The sequence below is a fragment of the Xyrauchen texanus genome, chromosome 5 (genome assembly GCF_025860055.1).
Source record: "Xyrauchen texanus isolate HMW12.3.18 chromosome 5, RBS_HiC_50CHRs, whole genome shotgun sequence".
In the NCBI taxonomy this organism is placed as follows: Eukaryota; Metazoa; Chordata; class Actinopteri; order Cypriniformes; family Catostomidae; genus Xyrauchen; species Xyrauchen texanus.
In genome coordinates this window covers 35,583,722-35,606,843 of record NC_068280.1, presented here as the reverse complement: position 1 = coordinate 35,606,843, position 23,122 = coordinate 35,583,722, and the positions used below count along the sequence as shown (strand labels likewise).

Sequence of the window (23,122 nt, the reverse complement as noted above, 5' to 3'; positions counted from 1 at the left end):
TTTATGAATGGTCTATGTTCTTAGTACGAGTCCCCCCCCGGTTCCTTCCCGGACGTGCATGACGAGCTGAGCAAGCCCAGCTTCCTCACTCCTCCGCTCTCGCTACCCTCGGTGGTAGAACGGTCCCAGACCGCTCCCCCCTGCACGCCATGGCTCACTCCTGCAAGTCCACCGGGCCAAGGCACTTCAAAATCTGCACTTGGGTAGTCCTGTTCTTGACGTGCTGCAGGAACTGCACTCAAACAGGCGATGGCCACCCCCGTGGTCCAGAAACGCAACGTATGGACAGGACCTGGTCGCAGTACAGGAGGCAGACAAAGCACGCTTTCTCAAAACGCCCCTGTCTCACAGCTTCGTCCATTCGGCGACACCACTTGACGACTACGCCCAGCAGTCCTCCGTGGTGAAGAAACAGACGGAGACTATTTCACACATCTTGCTCTGCCGCAAACCTGCCGCCAGGGGTCATGCCCTGTCTGCTCGCCGAGGGCGTCCTCCTGCGGCTTTCAAGAAAGAAAGAAAGTGGTGCTCCGCCTCAACTAACAAAGAGAGTGGGCCTAGCTCTCAGCCCCAGCGTCAAGCTCCCCGCAGAATTTGGACGCCCCTCGTCTCACGGACCCCCTCGAGGACCCGGAAGGTTCCCAGGCGCTCCTGAGATGACCGACCCAGAGACCGAGACGGTAGCTCCAGAGCTGGTCAGACCACTCTGTTCCCCGGTGGAGGGCCGGGAGGAGAATCTTTTGTTAAATTCATTACATTCTATAGAGCTATTTCCTTTTGTCTTTGGGTCACCTGGCCCGCAAATGCCGTTCTCACGGCACCTTGCTTCCAGGTCTCAACAGTCCCGGCTTCCTGAATGCGGTGTTCCTGCCCTCAGCCCCACGACTGTTCCCAGAGGACGCCAACACCAGACCTCCTTCTCAGTCACGAACCCTCCCCCTGCCGGGTGCGCGGAGCAAGGTAAGTGCTTTGAGTCTATTCTCAGCACCGGAGCCTCGGGCCGCTTCACTGCCTCCTGACGCTGCATTACCTGTTCCGCACTGCTGCGAAGCCCCACCGGGTACGTCCAAAATACTCGTCCCCTTGGTGCCCCTAGCATGGAGTTTAGAGGCGTGGCTCTCACTGCCCAACCCGTCAGGCTGGCTGCACTGGACCATTCGACTTGGTTGTGCAATTCAGTTTGCCAGGCCTCCGCCCCCCCTTCGTGGGCGTCCATTTTTTCCGCAGTACATGGCGAACATGCCCAGTCCCTGCGTGAAAAAATCGCCTCTCTTCTAATCAAGGACACGATAGAGCCTGTCCCTCCAACAGAAACGAAGAAGGGTCTCAACAGCCCTTACTTCGTTGTACCCAAGAAAGGCGGCAGCTTACGACCGATCTTGGACCTGCGAGTTTCAACTGGGCTCTGTCCAAACTCCCGTTCAAAATGCTCACACAGAAACAGAATTCTGTCTGGCATCTAGATTGGTTCGCAGCGGTAGACCTGAAGGATGCGTACTTTCACGTCTCGATCCTGCCACGACACCGACCCGTTCTACGGTTCACGTTCGACGGTCGGGCGTATCAGTACAAAAGTCCTCCCCTTCAGCTTGTCTCTGTCCCCTCATCCTGGAGAGATCTACTATGCACGCACAGAGACCGGGTGCTTAGGCACCTCACCTTTTGGGGCTTCAGGTCAATTGGGAAAAGAGTGAGCTCGCCCGGTTCAGAGCATCTCTTTTGTCAGCATGGAGTTAGACTCAGTCTCAATGTCAGCACGTCTCTTCAACGAGCGTGCACAGTCGGTGCTGAAATGCCTCGCTTCCCTCAAGCCAGGCACTGTGGTCCCTTTTACGTTTCAACAAAGGCTCCTGGGGCATATGGCTTCCTCCGCAGCGGCCGCACCGCTGGGGTAGATGCATATGAGACCACCTCAGCACTGGCCTCAGACTCGAGTGTTGCATCCATGAGGATGCAACACTCACTGGGTTGTCGACGCCATCTCACTGGCTTATCACACCCAGGCCGTGCCCCCCCCTTGCGGGTCCGAGCTCACTCAACCAGGAGTGTTGCATCCTCATGGGCACTGGCCAGGGGCACCTCCCTAGCAGACATCTGTAGAGCAGCAGGGTGGGCAACACCCAACACTTTCGTGAGATTCTACAATCTCCGAATTGAGTCAGTATTGTCCCGTGTTTTCTCAGGTCCGAGCCCGTAGAACTCGGTAACACGCTGATGTTCTGGCCGGGCGAATCGCTTGCGCCTAGCGCCCTTTCCCTCGGATCCCTGGTTGATTTCTCCCTAGCCCTTTTGGGTCCGCAGTTCAGCGGAGGAACTCGCCGACCCAAGCCACTACGGGTACTCAATCTACCCTGTACTGGAATAGGTGCTCCACAGGTTAAGGCCTCCTGTTCGTTCTCCCCCTGTGTGTAATTCCGCGGTACTGTCCCCTCACGAGCGGATTCCCGTCTCTCCCTTAGGCAGTTACAGCTGCCTCGGTTGCCGTGCTGTAAGCTTCCCCCCTCTACGAGGCTGGATCTACCACCCGCCAACTTTCCCACATAGGTCCTAAGCGGCTATGTGATGTATTCACCACTCTTTGGTCTCTGCAGGGTCTACGTGGTAAGACCCCCTTCCCTTAATGCATGTAAGGGCCCCGGCCGTAGTTGCTCTATGCGAGAAACATAGAGAGAAAAGAGGCCCAGCCAGGCTTGGCCCGTTCCCAGGTTGGCAAGCATCACCTTGTTCCCCTCTCCAGGGTAACCAGAAGGATTCTGATGGCTTTAATGGGGCATTGGGGAAGGGTACGTGCAGCCTGATACAGCTGGTTGCCTTTGCACGTAAGAAATACATGCCCGCTCCTGTATCAGCAGTTCACGTACATGGCTCAGTGCATGGCACGTTTAAAGGTGGACCCCTAGTGTCGCTTCTCTGACACAACGTGGAGAGAGCGACAGAAGGGGAACGTCTCCGATGGAGGGAATGAGACGTTGTGTCTTCCCTGCCACGTCACTGAGCCGAGCCACTGTTGTGGCCGGACCATTTCTGGCTCCTCAGAAAAATCCTGAATGAACTCCCGTATTCGCCCCGCTTAAATGCCCGTATGTCTGGGGGCGGGATATGCAAATACCGTCTGCCAACTTCTCATTGGCCTTTTTTCATAGAACAGAGGTATATATCGGCGCTCAAGAGAGACCCCTTGTGTCGCTTCTCTGACACAACGTCTCGTTCCCTCCATCGGGGAATGGAGGTTACATACGTAACCTAGACGTTCTTAAGGTGCAATAGAGTTATCTTCAAAAGTCTGTGCAATTAAGATGGATGTGTTATTAGCTAGGCTTATTATTCAGGTAATTTGCTATAATCATACTGACTTCAACTTGCTCAGCTAGGCCTATATCTCTTCAAACTGTTTCTTTGCCATTGCAGTAATTGGCTAGAAAGAGAAAACTGACCACAATCCATGGCAATCACAAGGGTTCTGTCCAAAGACAGAAGAAACAGTGACACACTCAGTGTCCTTAATATGCATGTTAAGCCAAACCAAGTCCTAACTCTGCCGTAAGCCTATTTAAAAATAGGTAAGATCCCATCCTTTACCTGGTCGTGTTGCGTGGCTGCCCTCTTGTGGTACAACCGGAACTGCATGTTTGAATCTCACTGTAGTCCGATTAAAAAAATTTGGTAACTCTCATTGCCTGTGATTTTTAAACTAATAGTTAAATGAATAGTTTAAAAGATAATATTAATATTAAAATAAAAAGCTTTTAAAACTTAGAATTGTAAAATTTACAATTTGTTGAAAAATCTTATTCAAATCAGAATTGTCATGTAAATGGCCAGCAGAGATAAAAGAAGTATTAATGAACGACAAGCACAGATTTAGCTCTTCTTTTTTGGAAATGCTTTATTAAACTACCACTATAAATACAACAATGCCATAAGGCCTTAAACAAACAATGCAAGATAGAAAACAGTTCAAATAAGATCTAAAAAAGGTAAGATAAGAATATTTGGGAAATAACATTCTACATTATCTAAATGTCTTCAGCCAAGGTCACCTTGTCTTGTTCAGAAAAACAAAATGCTACACATGTAGTGTTTATGAAATGATCACAAAAAGAACCATGTTTTGCCAATGAATGCATTGCGTTCAATTTGGGCCAGTGCTGACTCCAAACTGCTGAGTTTTATCCACTTTTATAAATCCACTGGTACGTTTAACACACACACACACACACACACACACACACACACACACACACACACACACACACACACACACACACACACACACACACACACACACACACACACACACATGTTGTGTTTCCATGTTTTATGGGGACTTTCCATAGACATAATGGTTTTTATACTGTACAAACTTTATATTCTATCCCCTAAACCTAACCCTACCCCTAAACCTAACCCTCACAGAAAACTTTCTGCATTTTTACATTTGCAAAAAACATAATTTAGTATGATTTATAAGCTGTTTTCCTCATGGGGACCGACAAAATGTCCCCACAAGGTCAAAAATTTCGGGTTTTACTATCCTTATGGGGACATTTGGTCCCCACAAAGTGATAAATACACGCTCACACATACACACACACACACACACACACACACACACACACACACACACACACGCGCGGACGCACAAAGCATTCTTGCACACCCCATTGAACACCTTGGCCAAAACAAGCAAACAAACAAAAACATGTTTTTGTAGCTGTTTAACTCTAAACAAAGCACATATAAAGATGGAAAAAAGTCTTGAAATATATTATAGCATTTCCTTGTACTTCATACACAAAAACAATGTACTGTATATATTAAATATATCCTGACAGTTTTGCTCATAATATAAGATTCTAATAGAGAGAGAATGGATGCTCCCCTTAAACACACAGGCATTACCACACACACACACACACACACACACACACACACACAGTGATTGAGTGTGTGTGTGTGTGTGAGTGATTGAGAGACACTGTCCTCAATGATATTGGCAGTGTGCGAAAATGTGTGTGGCTCACACATGTCTCTTATCTTACATGGTGTGTGTAACCTGTAAGAGATTAACTCTGTGGATTGTCATTTTTGGTTTGGATATCTTGAGATTTCCCCCAAACCAAGTTTCACTCAGTCTCTTCTAAGCATATGCTATACTTAACATTATTTCTGTTATAACATAATAAATGAAAGCAAAATACCACATAAAGCAGCGACTCTAACACTCTGAGCCCCCCAAAACAATAGATACAACAGTATAACACAAATAGTTATCAAAAAAACATTTCTGAAAGAAAACAAAGAGGAGAGGAGAGGAGAGACACTGTGTTTTTAGAGGTCACTTGTCAGACACAGCAGTCTGAATAAAAGGCACAGATGTGACAAATGCATCCCTACAGAATGCATAGTGGTGGCATACAGCAGTCTTCAGGAGGACATTGTTATGACATACTGCAGTCATTGAAAAGGCCATGGTTAATTTAACAGAGGTTTTCTGAGCTCCCTGGTTTCAGTTTGGTCAAATTCATTCCAGTTAAAATACCCCAAAAAAGACAAAAGCTTTTGGGTCACACACACACAAATAGCAAGAACTTCTAACACCCTAAAACATGTTTAAGTACACCTCAGTACAGTCAACATTAAAGCATGTCCTGTACTGTTCCACATAGTGTGTGGTCTCCAAAAATGCAGGGTTAGAACTACAAAAGAAAGCAAATTACTCAACATAATGGACAGTCCGCTGAGCTTACAGGCATCTGTAGGAGGAATTAGGTGGAAAGAAATTGGAGTCTCGCGACCTGATTTCCCCTCTGTTTTAATTTGTTTACTTGACCTGCATCTCAGGACCACGTTAAGAAACAACATGGAAATCATTAGTTCTATTGTAAATTGGACAGTACTTCAAGTGTAATTTGTTTTATTGGCACAAAAGGGAATATTAGGGAGAATATATTTTCATCTAATGGTCCAAAAAGGCACCTGAGACTGGATAGTAATGCATTAAAATACCAGTAGCTGGGAAACACAGAACTAAAGGCTGCTCAATGCACAATTCGGTCATTAAAGGGAAAGTAGAAATGAAAATACTCATCATTTACTCACCCTCATGCCATCCCAGATAATTATGACTTGAATATCTCAGCTCTGTTGGTCCATACAATGCAAGTGAATGGAAGCCAGAGCTTTGAAGGTCCAAAAAGCAAATAAAGGCTGCATAAATTAATTTATATGACTCCAGTTGTTAAATCCATATATTCAGAAGCGATACGGATAGGTGTGGGTGAGAAAAAGATCAATAAGTCTTTTTTAAACATAAATATACACATCCGCTAACACAATCTTCTCCTTTTGTTTTTGGCAGTTCGCATTCTTTGTGCATTTCGATCCCTACTGGGCAGGTTGGAGAATGTATAGTTAAAAAGGACTTAATATTTATATGTTTCTCACCCACACCTATTATATCGCCTCTGAAGATATAGCTTTAACCTATGGAGTTGTATGGATTACTTTTATGCTGCATTTATGTGCTTTTTGGACCTCCAACAGTATGGATCAACAAAGATGAAATATTCTTCTAAAAATCGTTTGTGTTCAGCAGAAGAAAGAATGTCATACACATCTGGGATGGGATGAGGGTGAGTAAATAATGAGAAGTTTCAATTTTGGATGAACTATCCCTTTAACTATAAACCACCAGCGCAACCAATTTCAGTTGGTAGAAATACTTTATTATAAATTATGCTATACTGTATCTTCAACCCAGCTACTTTTTATCAGTCCAGTTTGTGTATTTAAAATGTATTATCACGCAACAATTGTCATTCAGCATATGTTCTTGAACTAAATTATATAAAACGCATTTCACCAGAGGCTCAACTCTGTTTTGGAATGAACTGTTGCTTTGAAAACAGAATGATAGTCATTGTTTGATTCTTGTTTAAGTCATAATCTGTTTATATGGTCGGTGTTTTCTTTTCTCCCAGTTTAGAAAAACAAAATACAAAATCTTCCAGGCAATAAAAACAACTAAATATTCAAATCTTAAAATAATCTAAATATAAAATAGCAAAAGCAAACTATTGTCATAAACACTAAAGGAGAAAAATAAATGCTAATATTCTCATCTAGTCTTGCAGGTGGGCAACTCAGTGGACGGAAAATTCAGACGTCTTCAAAACAAAACATTTTGCATGTATATCTCATTATACAACTTAAAAACACTTAAAATCTTCTACTTCTGTAGTTGTTGAAGCTCCTGCTCAGCAGTTGTTGATTTTGTTGTTCTTTTTACAGTTTTATAGTTTTTCTTCACAAAAGTATTTAAGCAAAGAGAGGCATTAAATACATTCTTTTAAAGTCCACAAATACTATAATGTTCCTTCAGTATTCTTTTGGCCATGAAGGCACATGAGTGGTATTAGGAGTGTTTGGTGTCCCTAAACAGACAGAAATACTCTGGCTCATGGCTATCCACTGGAGTTTGTGTGGAAGACAGTGATATGTCAGTAGGTGTAACCTGGCAAGTATTAAATGCTACATTTCTTCATATAAATGCACTAACAAATCACCTGGAGTCAGTCCACCGCTGTATTCAGTACACAGTGGTGCTAAACTAATAAACAAAGTTGTTAAAGGCCTCTGTGGTATCATAAAACATGTTATCATGTCATATGCCTCTTGAGGGGATCTGAATAGGGAGTATGAGAGAAGACGAAATTGATTTGTCATTCATTTAGTTGTGTGATGGCTTCTGAATCAGAGTAAGTCTGGTGAACATATCAATTAGAGGGTTTGACTGACAGATGACAGTTGTTTTTCATTTGTCTAGAGGGAAAGTAGGTTGGGCTCGGAACACATTGCAGGGGTTTGTGTCTACATAGACATATAACACAAAGGGAGCAGAGATGAAAATTGAGCACCAGGCATATTGATAAGCTGATCAGTAGAATTTACAAGTGACTTTGGTCTAAATCAGTAGATTAGAAGTCTAGGTCACATGTCTAGATTACTAAATGTAGGCCAGAGAGGTGTCTATGAGTGTAGGTCAGTAAATTTGGGATTAGTGAAAAGCGATTTACATCCTTGCTTCCAGCATTAACTTGTGCAGGAATCTAAAGGTGTCCAGGGAGTTAGACACGAGTCAGAAAATGTTAGTTTTTGTTGTATGTCAGTGTCACACGGCGTGGTTCATTTAGCCAGAAGACCTCATAGATGTAGCATGAAGGCTTGCTGTCTGTGCTGGTGTGTGTAACTGCAGGTCATTTTGATTGATGATATCTCAGAATGTCTGGTACACATCATGAATGGGCATGTGGAAGGTGGCAGGGAAGGCCTGGGGCATGTACCCGGCGTATCCTCCATAGGCTGCAGCTGCCACAGCAGCATTCTTCTGCAGTGCTGCCAGAGTGGCAGTGTTGGTGTGGGCAGCTATAGGCATGTATCCAGCCCCATACAGACTGGCAGCAGTTGCTGGGATCCTCTGGACATTATGAGCCATGGCATAGACAGGAGTTATAGGACGACCCTGTGAAAGAGAGAGAGATTGTTACACTGTATCCTAATCAGACATGTCACAATAAATCGACAAGAGATAAAAGTTCTTCCATGTTAATTTGAGTTTTTTTCTTAACCAGCCACGATCAAGACAAGTTTCTACAACAATGCACTGGGTAACTCTGCCCCGAATGAAATCACATTCCAATATTCAATGCAACATTCTAAACTGTGTAAAATTTTCTCCAAAGCATAAGGAATTCACAATACAGTAACTTGTAAAAAGATGTTAAAATTTCAGTATACTAATTTTAGGCTATTATTTTATCTGCTCAGGTTTTCACAACGAGGACAGTTTCATAAGTTGTTTTTTGTTTATCTTTTATATGTTTGATTAATGGTTTATAAAAGTATATACCATTTTTGTCAGAGTGAAATGAACTAAATTAATGTATAAAACATGACAAAACACTGACTAAATTTAGAATATTTGTCAAAATGTAATTTGTCAATTAAATCTATGAAAAATTTAAAATAAATAACATTGCTGGAAACTTATTGTATCATGCTGGTAAGAACACAGTTTTGTTATAGTGTTACAGGTCCAAAAGTCTGAGACAACATTGTAAATCTAGTTTAAACCAAATATATATATATGTAGCACCTATATTAACCTGGGGTGGGGAAGCATGTCCCCCTTACTTCTAAAAATATTTTTAGGAAATGAAACATTATATTTATATATTTTAGGAAATTATACGTGATTAGCCTATATTTTAAGTTTCAGCTTCCGTGCAAGGCAATACTAGGCAGCCGCCTAATCGACACCTTTAAAACCCATCAGAAGCCTCCTTCAAATGGTCAGAACAGAACCAGTGCACAAGCAGTTAATAGTAGAGGCCAAGGAGGTGCAGCCATCACCTATTGCTTTTCAGGACTACAGTCAAACAATATCAGGTTAATGAAGGTTTTTTTACTTTTAAATTTTGATTGCATTGCTGATAATGAAAGTAATTATGTTACATCATAACTTTGTATGAAGAGTAGCGCATAATTAACTTTTGCATTAAAAATGTCAATTTCTCACCATCAATCCATTGCATGAGAATGAACACTCTCGTTCTCTTTCTCACACACACACATATGCAGCGCTCACAGGAAGAGAGAGAGAGAGAGAGAGAGAGAGAGAGAGAGAGAGAGAGAGAGAGAGAGAGAGAGAGAGAGTGCGCTCTCATCTAATTGAGGTAAGAAAATTTAATTGAAGCCATAGACACATGTTTGATTTAAAGGAAAATTGTTTTAGTTGTGTTCTTGTTTTTTATTTGTTAAATGGCGGACAACATTTGGAATCATCCATTTTTAAAAATCATTAAATGATGGTCACATTTTTGTAAGCAATCTCTACACTCTCTCACCAACCCACTGGTGTTCCCTCATGCACCCCCAGGGGTTTGCGAGCCCCTGGAATACATCATTAAAACATTCACAATGTATGTTGGAAAAAGTATGTGACACCCCCAGTCCAATTATATCAACAATATCTTATTAGAACCTGACATCCAATTATTAAAACAAGATTGAAGGTGTGGGTTAGAGCTACTTTGACTTATAAAAAGCACTCAAACATTTTGAGTTTGCTATTCAAAAGAAGCATCTGCTGAGGTGAACCAAAGATGATAATAAAGATGATGATGATGTGGAATGACCTCAAGAAAGCAGTTCACAACAGACATCCTAAGTATATTACTGAGCTGAAGCAGTTCTGTAAGGAAGAATGGTTAACATTGTGCAGGTCTAATAAAGCTGCTAACCCAAAAAACTTGGTTGAGGTTATTGCTCCCAAAGAAGGATCGACTAGTTATTAAATCCAAGAGTTCACGTACTTTTTCCACAGCACTGTGAATGTTTAATGGGATGGGTTCAATAAAGACATTCAATATTATAACCGTTAGTGTGTTGTTAGCTTAAGCACATTGTGTTTGTCTATACTTTGATGAAGACGAGATCACATTTTATGACCAATTAATGTAGAAAACCAGCTAATTCCAAAGGGTTCTCAAACTTTTTCTTGCCACAGTATGTGTGTATATATATATATATATATATATATATATATATATATATATATATATATTATTTTAATGAATTAAAACTTAAAAGAGATAAAATAAATGAGAAATATTTGAGATTCTACATTATTTCAAGGTCACTAATCAAAAAAGGTAATTTGTGAAACTGGCAAGTTAACTCAAAGGTCAGATCCAAGATGCTCTTTAAAATATTCTCAAATCATGATGAGAAAATATGGATACTCAGAGTTTGCTCGAGTGTACTGTATGCTGTCATTAAAGTAAAATTACAAATACAAAGAAATTCTGAAATTCAAGTTAACTTTTGAATTATATTACTTGCAATGAGTAATGTGGTGGTGGTGGCGTAGTGGGCTAAAGCACATAGCTGTTAATCAGAAGGTTGCTGGTTCAATCCCTACAGCCACCACTATTGTGTCCTTGAGCACTTAACTCCAGGTTGCTCTGGGGGGATTGTCCCTGTAATAAGTGCACTGTAAGTCGCTTTGGATAAAAGCATCTGCCAAATGCATAAATGTAAATAAAAAGTAACAAAACATTTTTTTTTTTAAATAGAAGCATTTTCACCAGTTCTTCAATTGGACCTTTGGACCCCACTGTATATTAACTTAAATTGTCCCATCTGCACAGGTGTAGGACAGTACCTGGAAAGGGGGTGGTGTGGAGACTGCAGGTATGACAGCCGCAGTGGCCTGGGCAGCATTGGGATCATGCTGAAGGGCCAGAGGGTTTATCAGGTGCTCCACTGGATGCATCTTCCCATCCTGCATTAACTTAGTCGGTGGGGCAGCAGAAAACACAGCAGGGTACTGGGCACCAAGAGCTGGAAGAGCCACTACACACATACACATACACTTAGAAAATGGCACAAATATGTCGACAGTTTACAAAGTATTATATAAAATGGTACATGTTGTATATCACTATGTAAATTGTGTACCTTATGTAGCTTATATAAAATAGTACATGAGATAATAAAGGAATACAAGCAAGTGAATGAGAAAGATATGTTTCGGTTAGATAATACAGGAGAGAAAAAATGAGAGAGGGTAAAACTTACACAACCTGTCTTTAGCTAAAACAAATGTATGACTCAGCTTAAGATTAGCAACAAAAACACACCCACACCACGCCACATACACATTTTCTTTTACCCAGACACACACACAAACACACATACACACACACACACACACACACACACACACACAGACACACACACACACACACACACACACACACAGTTATTGTTTCCATGTACAAAAACTCTTTTCATTCCCCACGTTAATTCAGATTTAGGATCAGTAGGTTTAGGTGATGTCAGAATACTCTAAGATCAGAATCAGTTCAGAATTCTAAAAGATCAGTTAGTTTCAAAAGAGCAGCAGATTAGTAACAAAATAAAGTCATTAAAAATCACAAACTCAAGGCCCAAACAAACTAAAATACTCTCAGATTGTTCTGTAATACTAAATGGTTCTAGGTCTACTCAATGAATTGTTTAATTTTCTGTCCTGTTTTATCCTAGTGTTCCTAACCACCCTGTATTCAATTGAATGAAATACTCTGTAACACGTCAGTGATATGCTATATTAAAAAAGGTATATAAACATAAAATGAGTCACAATGTGCACTGTTAATCTAATTAGGTATTTTTATGTTCATAATTGAAAAGTTGAACAGTTAAAATTAAAATGTTGAGTGCATTTTGAGAATTGTTTGAGCATTGAAAAAAAAGCAAGAGAGCCCGAATAATAAATCAAAAGTATGCTTATTGAGGTAGGCATTCATAGTTATGACAGTTGTTATAAAGAGAGGAAGAAGTCAGTACTCCACTCCAGGCCAGCAGGGGCAGTAGAGTCTGTCTGATTGTGTTGGGTAAACCCCAGTAGAATTTCCTTGATTGTAATTATTTTTCACAAATTTTCAAGTGGAATATAAAAACTCTCTAGGGGTTCAATTTCAATAATGAATACAATTAATTATTTACTCTGATTACAATCCTGCTTACTTTCTGAATTTAAACAAAGTTTACTTCTAACTCTGCCTTTACTGGTTGGAGTGCAGCATGATTTTGTTCAATTCTGTGTATATGAGGTTCAATTTAAAAACTGACTTGTGCCAGGCTTCATGCCGACTTGGTTCACAGCTGCAAGCTCTAAATTGGTCATGATCTCATAAGGTTTGTCCGGCAGTTTGGCCTTTCCTTCATGGTAGCGGCTGTAAATGCCTCGGCCAGCTGAATAGCCACCAAGGTATGAGCCACGGGGCCCTGGGCCCCTGTTACCAGCCCCAGCACGACCACGGCCTCTTACAGTACCTGCTTGAGATACAAATGGAAGGGGGTGCTGTTCAGGTACAGAGCCACAAGGAGGCGCATGCCTAAATATAGTACAGGTAGCTTGGGGTAATGCCACTGCTTGAGGATGAGTAGGCATATTCCAAATACAAGTTATTGCCTTGCATTTGTCATTAGGTTTTCCTTTAGAGTTAAATATATTTGCTAAATGGTTTGCTAGCATGGGGTGATTTAGTGATAAAGATATGGGTGTGGCTACAAATGAGGCAGAGCTTAGGCACTATTACTCTTCACTATTCTCATTCAAATCACTGTCAGTGTGAATTCTGTTTAAGGAATGTATAATTTCCTTAAAAAAGTTTAAGAATTTTATTTATTGGAGGGGTGGTGGTGCTAGCGTTGTGTAACAATGTCACATGAAGGTAAAATGATATTTTAATCAGATAAATGGGGGGACCAAATATCATAGATTGATGAAAACTTGAAAATGCAATCAGATCTTGAAAGACAAAAATGATCTCAAACAATTGTTACAAACCCAACCCAAAACCACAAGCATCTGTAACTGACGATGACGGGTTAGGAAATGAAATAATACCAGAATCCCATCATTAGTTGTGGTATCATACTTTTTCAGGTATCTCCACTGTTCCTCAGCTCTTCAGCCCAAAAAGTCTGAAAGTGCACTCTATCTGGTGGCCATATTTAAGATGTGATTAGTTATAAACAAAGCAGAGCTTTTTTTGAGAGCTTCTTCTTTTCTCTATGTTAACAAGCCATTCATAGGTTTCATGCCCTGAAAACTGTAAAACTGAAGCACCGTGGCAGTTTCAAAACATTGCTTTGAATAAAAAATGGTGTGAATTTGGGGAGGGGATATCTGTTTGACTAATGAATGACTAATTTTGAACCAGATTCAAAACTTATAATTATAATTATTATTAAAGGTCATTATTTTTTTGATGCTAGGATGCACCAAAATGAAACCTAGGGGTTATAGGTGACATAATGTTAACATTAATTGTAAAGTTGTCGTACATATCAAATTTAAGTGATTATTGACTGTTATGGGATAGAGAATTGGGATACATTGGAGATTCCCAACTACATTCAATAGTATGATACTCAAAGCCTCCACAGAAAATATATTTTTACAACGTTTTCGGTTCATTCAGACTGATTTCATCAAATGGTATTGCATTTGTTGAGTTTCTAACAAAGTTACATTGATTTTGGCAATTCATTGCAACATATTCTTGTGTGATTATGAATCACACTTACCTCACTGATTTTTCTGATCTGAGAAAGAAAAGGAGAGATTCTGAGGTGTCTAACCTTTGATGAAGTAGTCACGGTTGGGTCCAATGAGTGTGTTGTACGGATAGCTGTAATAGGCGAGTGTATATGGGTCACACTGATACAAGTAACTTTGTGGGGTATTGTCGACAGTCGTCACAGCCGGTGTTCCCTTCGATGCCTTCTGATAGCGAGTGTACTGCTCCTTATCCACAGGCTTGGCCAGGGTCACTTCAATAAGAGAACCTTCGATCTCTGTGCTGTTCAGGTTGTCCATTGCAACCACAGCATCATCTCGACTGACAAAGTGGACAAAGGCGTAGTCTCTGATTTTCTTGACACGTTCTACACAGCCAGGGTTGAACTGGCCAAAGGTTTGGCGCAGAGTCTCCTCGCTGGTCTCTATCATCAGGTTCCGTACATATAGAATCTTTACTGTTTCCATGACATCCTCGTCAACGTCAATCTCAGGTTCAGCCCAGTCAACTGCAATCTGGTGTCCCCAGAGCTGTATACACAGGCATACACAAATAGAAAGACACACATGCATACATTTTTAGGTCAGCAAGGTATATTCAATATTGTGAACATGATTTTGACAATTGGGAACAACCTAGTAGAGGTTTGGGATAGGGAAAGGGTAGGGTTAAGGTTTGGTTTAGGTTTGGGGATTGGAGGCCTGTGCACCATTCTTATCAACCTATAATTTCTGTTTTGATTTAAGGAATTTGATTTATAGATAAAGATTAGGTTTAGGCAGGGGTGTCAAACCCTGCTCCTGGAGCAAGGCCGCATATAAACAGGGCAGAGGGGAAAGCTTTCCTGGGGCCTAGGCACTTGTTAACAAGGGCCTAGTTTCCGAGGTGGAAAAAAATCGCCGATCGTTAACGAGAGGGGCCCATTCACTTGAATGCTTCAGGGGTCCAGCCATGTGTTTGGGTGGCCCTGTCCTGGAGAGTCATCCCAGTTTACTTCTAACCCTGCTCCAACACATCTGATAGTAATTTTTTAAGTAAAACCGAAAACCTTGATTTGAGATGTTTGATAAGATTTGGAGAAAGTTCACCCTCCAGGAGCAGGGTTTGACACTGGTGTCACCTAGCGATACACAGGCATACCGAAATATAAAGACAGGGTTTAGGGATAGAGTTAGGATTTAGGGAAAGGTTTAGGATTTAGGGTTAGGAATATTGTATAAGCTCTTAAACCTGAATTCGTCCTGGCATGAGCTTTCTTCTGGCCATAGCAGCAGCACGGTGAGACTCATACTCTACGAAGGCAAAACCACGATTTTTCAACTTATCTGCTGCACTTGCATACACGATCACGTCCAGCACCCCCTCTGTAACCTTGGAAACTTCCTCCAGGATCTCCTCACGCTTCTTGGTTTTGGGAATTCCACCAATGAAGAGGCGGCAGTTATCTACACTAGAGCAAACGCCTAGTAACCTTCCTGGCCGGATTTCGTAGTTATTGAGATCACGAACAGCTCGCTTAGCCTCGTGCTTCTGTGTGTACATGACAAATGCATAACCACGGTTCTTCCCATCAAAGTCCATCATAAGGCGCATCTCATAAACCCGTCCTACACTCTCAAATACTGGCACCAGCTCATCCTCGTAAACGTCACGTGGGATTTTACCCACAAATATTTCACAGCCACGTTGGGGGACAGGGCCTTGCCAGCCAGGTGGCGGGCCATATTTGCGCTGTCCATTTTCTTGCACCATTCCGTAGCCTGTCCGCTCCATTAAGGACAAAAGTGCAGCTTCATTGGGGGCACCAGCCACACCCTCTGGAATGGAGCTGTGATGTTGAGGATGCCCTGAGGAGGCTTTAGAAGTGGAGGAAGGGCTAGGGTTACTCATAGCAGCGGCAGAGGCTGAGTCTTCAGCTGTCATTCTGAAATAAGCATCCAATCAGGATTGGAGTCTAAAAAAAAACAGAAAAATGTATTTGCTCATTATGCTCCATGTTCTATTCAAACTATGAGCACCAATACACAAACAATAATGTCTCTCCATAAACAATACAAATTTTATCTCAAGTGTAAAAACTGATTAGTTGAGTACCCTAGAATAAATGCCACTGTGTACAGTTGCACCAGAGAGCTGTTAGTAATCCAGGGGCAATCAACAAAAGAAAAGAAAGTCAATACTTGACATATACATTATACATTATATAATCATCATATGATTGTTTAATTTATTGCATTACATTTATCTTATTACATTAAAAAGCTGAAGTAAGAACCTTTTTCTGTGTTATGATACTTTCTTCTATCCCAGCTTAATATAAAGAGACAACTTTGATAAGTAAGGTTAATTCATAGGTTAATTTCTTTGAAAACTGTAAACACTGAAGCGGAAAAGTCTTTGTAGAGGATAAAAATGTGTGTGTTTGTTTTGAGTGACCCACTTTTAACAACGTTACACAACCAATGCCATGAGTTTGCAATGGGACTATCTGACTTTTTGAATAACAGCAGACTCAGGGTTTATTCAGAAAGCTGATTTGAAAACAGTGTTTCTTTTTGCTATTCCGTTCGGTGGCAATAGTATTGCAGAAATTACATGCTTATGCTTTAAATTAAACATTAAATCTTATTTACACTATTTAACACAAACACACACACACAAAACTTAAATCCTTTTCCAAGCTTAAAGCTGCCTAATAAACCTCACTAAGCTGCATCTACATTCTTTAGCATGGAAAAAATCTCCAAAACACCCAAATCCTATGGTCCAGAATTTTTCATAAGCAGGACACAGAGGAATTGAAGTAAACTACAAAATCTTTGACTAATGAAACTAATACTTTGTAGGGAGTTTGGGTGTTAATCTGGAGAATGAAAAATGTGTCATATATTCAACCAGAATATGTGCTGCTGTTAGTTGGCTCTAGTCAGTAATTTAGCATGAGCAGTTAGCTGGACCTTGATGCCCTGTTAGAGGGTAAGGTAGTTGCTTAGCAATAAAACCATGGTTACACATGCAGAGCATTCTGACCCAATCCAAGCTTATCCTAAAACGCACAACTAAGTTCACAACTTTCACAGACACAAAAATACAATCAAGAGAATTGGAACACATATAAAAAACTGTTTAAAGGTCATTAATTAGTAATTTACTCCAGCAATAAAGTTCAAATCTACAAATGCACAGCTACAACACACACACACAGTACTCAAGTTGGTACCTGGTTTTCTCATGATGAGTTCTAAGAGGCTTGTTGGAGCAGCATGTGACTGTGAGTGTTAGGTTGGAATAACAGGCAACTCAGCAGTACTAACCCAAAACTCTCTTACACACATCCACACACACTTCCTCATTCACACACATAGACAGAAAATCAGTACATGTGTGGCTCAAGGTCAGGCAGAAACAGGAAGAAAAGCAGACTGACTAATCAAAAGCTAAGCGGGACGAACAGACTTACAAATAGAAGATATTTTAGTAATCCTTCAGTGAATACAGTGTTTATGTGCTCACTTCTGCAAAGGGTTAAAACTCAGATATGAGGAGACATTGGCATAACCAGCTCATAACCCTGTAACTAAAGGGTTAATTTTAGGAAATTTAAAGTTAGCATGAAATTTCTCAATGCACGTTCAATGCTTATTGTGTGTGATTGCACAAAAATTCCGTCATTCATAATTCTTCATCAAAATGTAATAATTTGCATCGCCTCTTATATGACTTTCATTTTCAGAGGACATTACAAATGCTCATATTTTTCAAACCCTCCCTAATGGCATTATTCTGGTATGTAACATACACTTTTCACAATCCAATTAATTTCAGATAAATAAAATTAAGTCCTGCCGTACGTTTTGCTATTTGAATATCCAGATTACAAAAGCTAAATGGATTATGAATGTTGACTTTACGTACAGGCAGCTGCCCCATGACAAACAGTACAGATCAATGATGAGCAATAGTTGTTAACATCACAATAAAAAAAACATATAATGGAATTATATTTTTGTCTTCCAAAAAACTGTCAAATGTACTGCTACTGGTTGTCAGTTTGTATTCAATTTGTATTAAATGACTCTCAGTGTGAGATAAATGAGAAGTGTGGGAATGGAAAATGATTCAGCCAAATTCAGAAGGAAGGAGAGAATGAGAGAAAAATAAATGATGAAACTCCACCAGAGATTTTTTTTTATTTGATCCGAGAGAGTGAATAAAGAAACTTAGAATAATAAAGTGATTCAGCAAAAGTAGTAAAAAGCAATTATAAGGTAGGCCATGGTAAATCAGTGGTGGGGACAAAAGACACAATCATTTGTTAAGTAACACATGCTAGACGGACGTCTTTGACCGATGTGACGTGTCAACAGCGTCATGTTAAGACACATTAAAAGGGCTTTATTTTTAGTTTTAAATGCGTTCTGAGACACTTGCATTCAGTTCCATTCGTGTAGCTGCGAGAACTAATGCAAGAACTAGCTTTTTTCTTTTTACGCAAGAATGTCTTCAGTCTGATGGGTACCATAAACTGTTAAAACGTGTCTCGAGACCCCTGCGTTCTACTTCATTTCATTGTGTTGCATCTTGCTGTCTCTGAATGCAAAATTCCTCCTGTTTGATCAGCCCCATTAGGCTGTCATGTGTTTATGGAAGTGAGACTATTTGGAAGTTTCCTTGTTCTGTACAGAGATACAGAAAGCAGCAGGAAGTGAGAATCAGTGGCAAAAGAGGGAGGGAGAAAACGGGTCAAGATAGGAATGAGAAACGATTGAAAGAAAGAGAGAGAGAGAGAGAGAGAGAGAGAGAGAGAGAGAGAGAGAGAGAGAGAGATGAGAAATCAACAGGGAGAGAAAGGATTATTTATTTTCCATCAAACATCAGATCTCCATTTCTCATTGTACCTTCCTGGCAATGGTTGACCTTTACGTGTGTGTGTGTGTGTGTGTGTGTGTGTGTGTGTGTGTGTGTGTGTGTGTGTGCAAGGAAACCTGAGGCAGCAGCAGGTGGATGATTAACCAACACAAATCACTAGGTGCACACACACACACACACACACACACACACACACACACACACCCATGCAGAATGTGCTTTTTACAACAGGCCTTGAAAAAACAGAATCCTGAACATATTTGCTTTTGCAATTTATGTCAAATATCACATACTGTACATAAACTTATGTTATGGGATTGGGTTGTTTACGAGGACATTTTTTAGGTTACAAACTGGTGTGTGTGTGTGTGTGTGTGTGTGTGTGTGTGTGTGTGTGTGTGTGTGTGTGTGTGTGTGTGTGTGTGTGTGTGTGTGTGTGTGTATGTGTGAGCGTGTATTTATCACTTTGTGGGGACCAAATGTCCCCATAAGGATAGTAAAACCCGAAATTTTTGACCTTGTGGGGACATTTTGTCGGTCCCCATGAGGAAAACAGCTTATAAATCATACTAAATTATGTTTTTTGAAAATGTAAAAATGCAGAAAGTTTTCTGTGAGGGTTAGGTTTAGGGGTAGGGTTAGGTTTAGGGGATAGAATATAAAGTATGTACAGTATAAAAACCATTATGTCTATGGAAAGTCCCAATAAAACATGGAAACACAACATGTGTGTGTGTGTGTGTGTGTGTGTGTGCGCGTGCGTACGTGCGTGTGATCACGGGATGATGGTTTGTCATTATCTAAGATACTGTTTGACAGAAGAATCTGATCTTTGACTTCTTTTACACACAAAATAATATGTGACAATCAGCACATATAAACTCACACACACACGCATACACACAGAAAAACACACAGGTCTTTTTTGTGCAGACGGATCAATTATTATCACTTGGGTGAAACTCCCTCAATCTTGGTGAAAAAAAAGAGTGAAATGTAGAAGACTAGAACAATACACATGCTGGCTTCCAAGAGAACTCGACTGTCAGCAAACACACAAAGTATACAGATACACACAAAAACACCTGCTGTAGAGGGCTGGGTAACCGTGGCTAAGAAAATGAATCAGAAAATAAAGCACAGACATTTTGGATGATTAGAGAAAGTGTGTGTATAATGTGTATGAGTGTGTGTTGGGGGGGCTTGGGGTGTAGGGTAGCTTTTTAAGTCAGTTGTTGAGATTTTCATCTAAATGTTTTGCTTACATATCATCACATGTATTGTATGTGAATTTGTGCTCCACTTTGATAAGATTGTAAATAGTAGTGTGGTTACATGCATGTGGTGTTAATGAATAATAAGGTTGTGATTTTGACAGAGTAACAAGAATTCATCCTTTAAAAGTTGACATTCAAATTAACAGACTCTCTATTACAATGATATGATACAACCATTGACAGATTACAAAGCTACACAATTTTTGTGAATTGCATAGCTCAGATAATTTGGTCTTGAAAAAGTAATAGTTTAAAATATTGTTGAGCTCACTTCTAAAACTCTAGAGGAGATGCATGGAAGATTACTAGGGTCTTTCTCTTAGGAAAAAAAATATCTCAATTTGCTCTCTATTTATTCTCATTGCTGTCAAGGAGAAAAAGTTTAGATATTAAAGAGATCTCATTTTAAATTTTCTTTCCGTTTAAGTGTTTGTGCATTTCTAGACCCAACATAATCACACAGGAAATCGTCATGTTGCTTCCGAATGTTAAAGAACCCTGAAATTGACCCTAATCTGCAAACATACTGACAAGCGCCATTCCCCATCAGACATTTTCTCATCAATTCAAGCTAGTTTATCTTTCCCACTGGCTCTGTGTTCCCTGAGCAACTTCTGAGACATGAGTTCTGCTCCCATGAAAACCAGGAAGTAACTGCTATCACATAAATAATGGTGGCAAAGTTTAGAAGTTGCGTTTTCACTCCTCTAACTGTTAGAATATGGTTAGTTAAATATGTATTCCTGTAAACTGTAGTTCCCCTAAAACAAAAATTAGAGTTCTGGCAAACTATCCGCAACCTTGCCACAAATTTGCAACTCATCATTTTCACATGCAAATGAGCTTGTTTACTAGAAGTGTGCAGCTCTTCAACGGTAGTGGTGAACCTGCAGCAAACCATTGGCAACACTGGACAATTTGCCGCAAGTTTACCATGAACTCTCTATTTTTGTAAGGGACATAATTTACAACTAAAAATAGCAATTACTTAGTTGAGTACATTTAGATGCCCCACAGCCTCGTTTTCAATCACGGAAAATTAAATATGCCGTCTACCTGACTAAGGTCATACACCAACATACACCCAATAGATCACCCAAGAGAGCAAAGAAAGCAATCACAAACACACAAGTTACAGTGGTCTGAGTGTCATGAAGATGAGGAAAGAGTGATTGAGAGAAAGAGAGAGAGAGTCGGACTGAATATTTGGTTGTCAGCAAGGTTTAGATTAACTCCATTTACAATCAGTGTCCATGCACAGTGGTCGGCGCATTAAGAGTCAACAGATAATCTTGTGGGTTAATGTGTATTGCTAAAGAGACCTCTTAAAACATCTCATATTCAGTCAACCACTCACATGACAAACCAAAGCAGAACTTTGTCTTCTTCTCAGTGACTAAGCAAAAAAACTTGTGCTTGTATAATCGCATTCTACAATTATTAAACCTCATCTCTGACAAACTTTGACCCTTGTGGCACCTTGTAATCACTGAAATGATCATTAACATAACCTCACTCAAAATGAGAATCCACAATTCTCTATAGTTTAACAAGCTCTCTGAATAAATTGAGCAGATACTTTTTTTTGTGTAAATTCTTACTGACTGTTGATTTTCAATTTGCTCACTGTGCACCTCTTGATAATCGCACTGTGATATGAACCTCCAGCTCCAGCTCCTGTTAATTTGTTACAATAATAATCAATCTGAACTGCTGAACAAGACTGTGGGATTGACAGAACTTTGAAAGTATACAAGTGAACCTCATGAAATCTGTTAAGAGCATGTCTGGGCTCATAATTCACCCATAAAAAGAAAGAACATATTTTGCTTCCAAAAAATTCTAACTATTTTTAAGACAATTCAGTCAATTAAGCACATTTAAACCACCCAAGTAGCATGACTCTAAAATGCAAAAAAAAAATATATATATATATTTTTTTTATTCCTTTTTTTTTATTATTGTTAATTTTTGGCAAATAACCACAAAAATTTATTTCAAACTGTTTCTCAAAAATGGAGGTTACAGTGAGGCACTTGCAATGGAAGTGAATGGGGCCAATTTTTGGAGAGTTTAAAAACAGAAATGTGAGGCATATAATTTTATAAAAGCACTTTCATTCTTCTATTAAAAGGTAAGTATTATTTTAGCTGTTTAACAGCTGTTTAGCTGTTTTTTTTTTTTTTTGTTTGTTTTTTATTTTAGTGTTTACAGCATTACATAACAGTTGTAAATTTTGAACTTTACACAGAAAAAGTTAGTAATCGATTTTATCTTACTAAAATCATGTTAACACGCACATTGTTTATATTTTGTGGCAGTACTTCTGAAACAGTGAGTATTTTAACGTTTACGGATTTGCCCCATTCACTTCTATTGTAAATGCCTCACTGTTAGCCAGATGTAGCTTTTTTTAAAGAAACGTATGACGAGTCTAAAAATTTTTTTGTGGTCATCAGCATTGTGCCACAAATGCTGTCAATTGACCGTAAATTGTTTTGAACCCTTAATTTGCCTTGTACACCATGGTATTAATAGTAAATAGAATATGTTGTACTGCCATTTAATGCTGACTTAAAAAAACATACTTTTAATTTGTGATTTGTAATTGTATTTCTTTTTACAAGTTCTCTTCTAAAGATATCATCTGCACTCCAGATCACAAGAAATCAAAGTCACAAAAGATATTAATAAAGAACACATCACAGTTTCTTAATAAAGAACACGACAGTTGAACGACAGCAGACAGATAGCAAGTGGACATGGTAACTGCATCACCCACAAGACCATTCTCAATTCCCGTAATCCTCAGTTTCAATT

General features: G+C 39.9%; 1 protein-coding gene across 8 annotated transcripts in view; it reads right to left on the bottom strand.

Moving 5' to 3' along the window:
- Positions 1-4,214: 4,214 nt before the first annotated feature.
- Positions 4,215-23,122, bottom strand: part of LOC127643786 (RNA-binding protein 47-like) — a 34,404-nt gene continuing 15,496 nt past the window's right edge. For 5 of the 8 annotated variants that reach the window (XM_052126666.1, XM_052126671.1, XM_052126667.1 and 2 more), the window contains exons 2-6: positions 15,387-16,110; positions 14,218-14,686; positions 12,700-12,906; positions 11,228-11,418; positions 4,215-8,524 (exon numbers count right to left, since the gene is read on the bottom strand). In XM_052126666.1, coding sequence (XP_051982626.1) covers positions 8,279-8,524; positions 11,228-11,418; positions 12,700-12,906; positions 14,218-14,686; positions 15,387-16,079 — 1,806 coding nt within the window. In that variant the 5' untranslated portion in view covers positions 16,080-16,110 and the 3' untranslated portion in view covers positions 4,215-8,278. Of the gene's footprint in view, positions 8,525-11,227; positions 11,419-12,699; positions 12,907-14,217; positions 14,687-15,386; positions 16,111-17,376; positions 17,461-23,122 lie in introns of those variants that run through there. The other 3 variants (XM_052126672.1, XM_052126673.1, XM_052126674.1) reach the window with 3 other exon arrangements.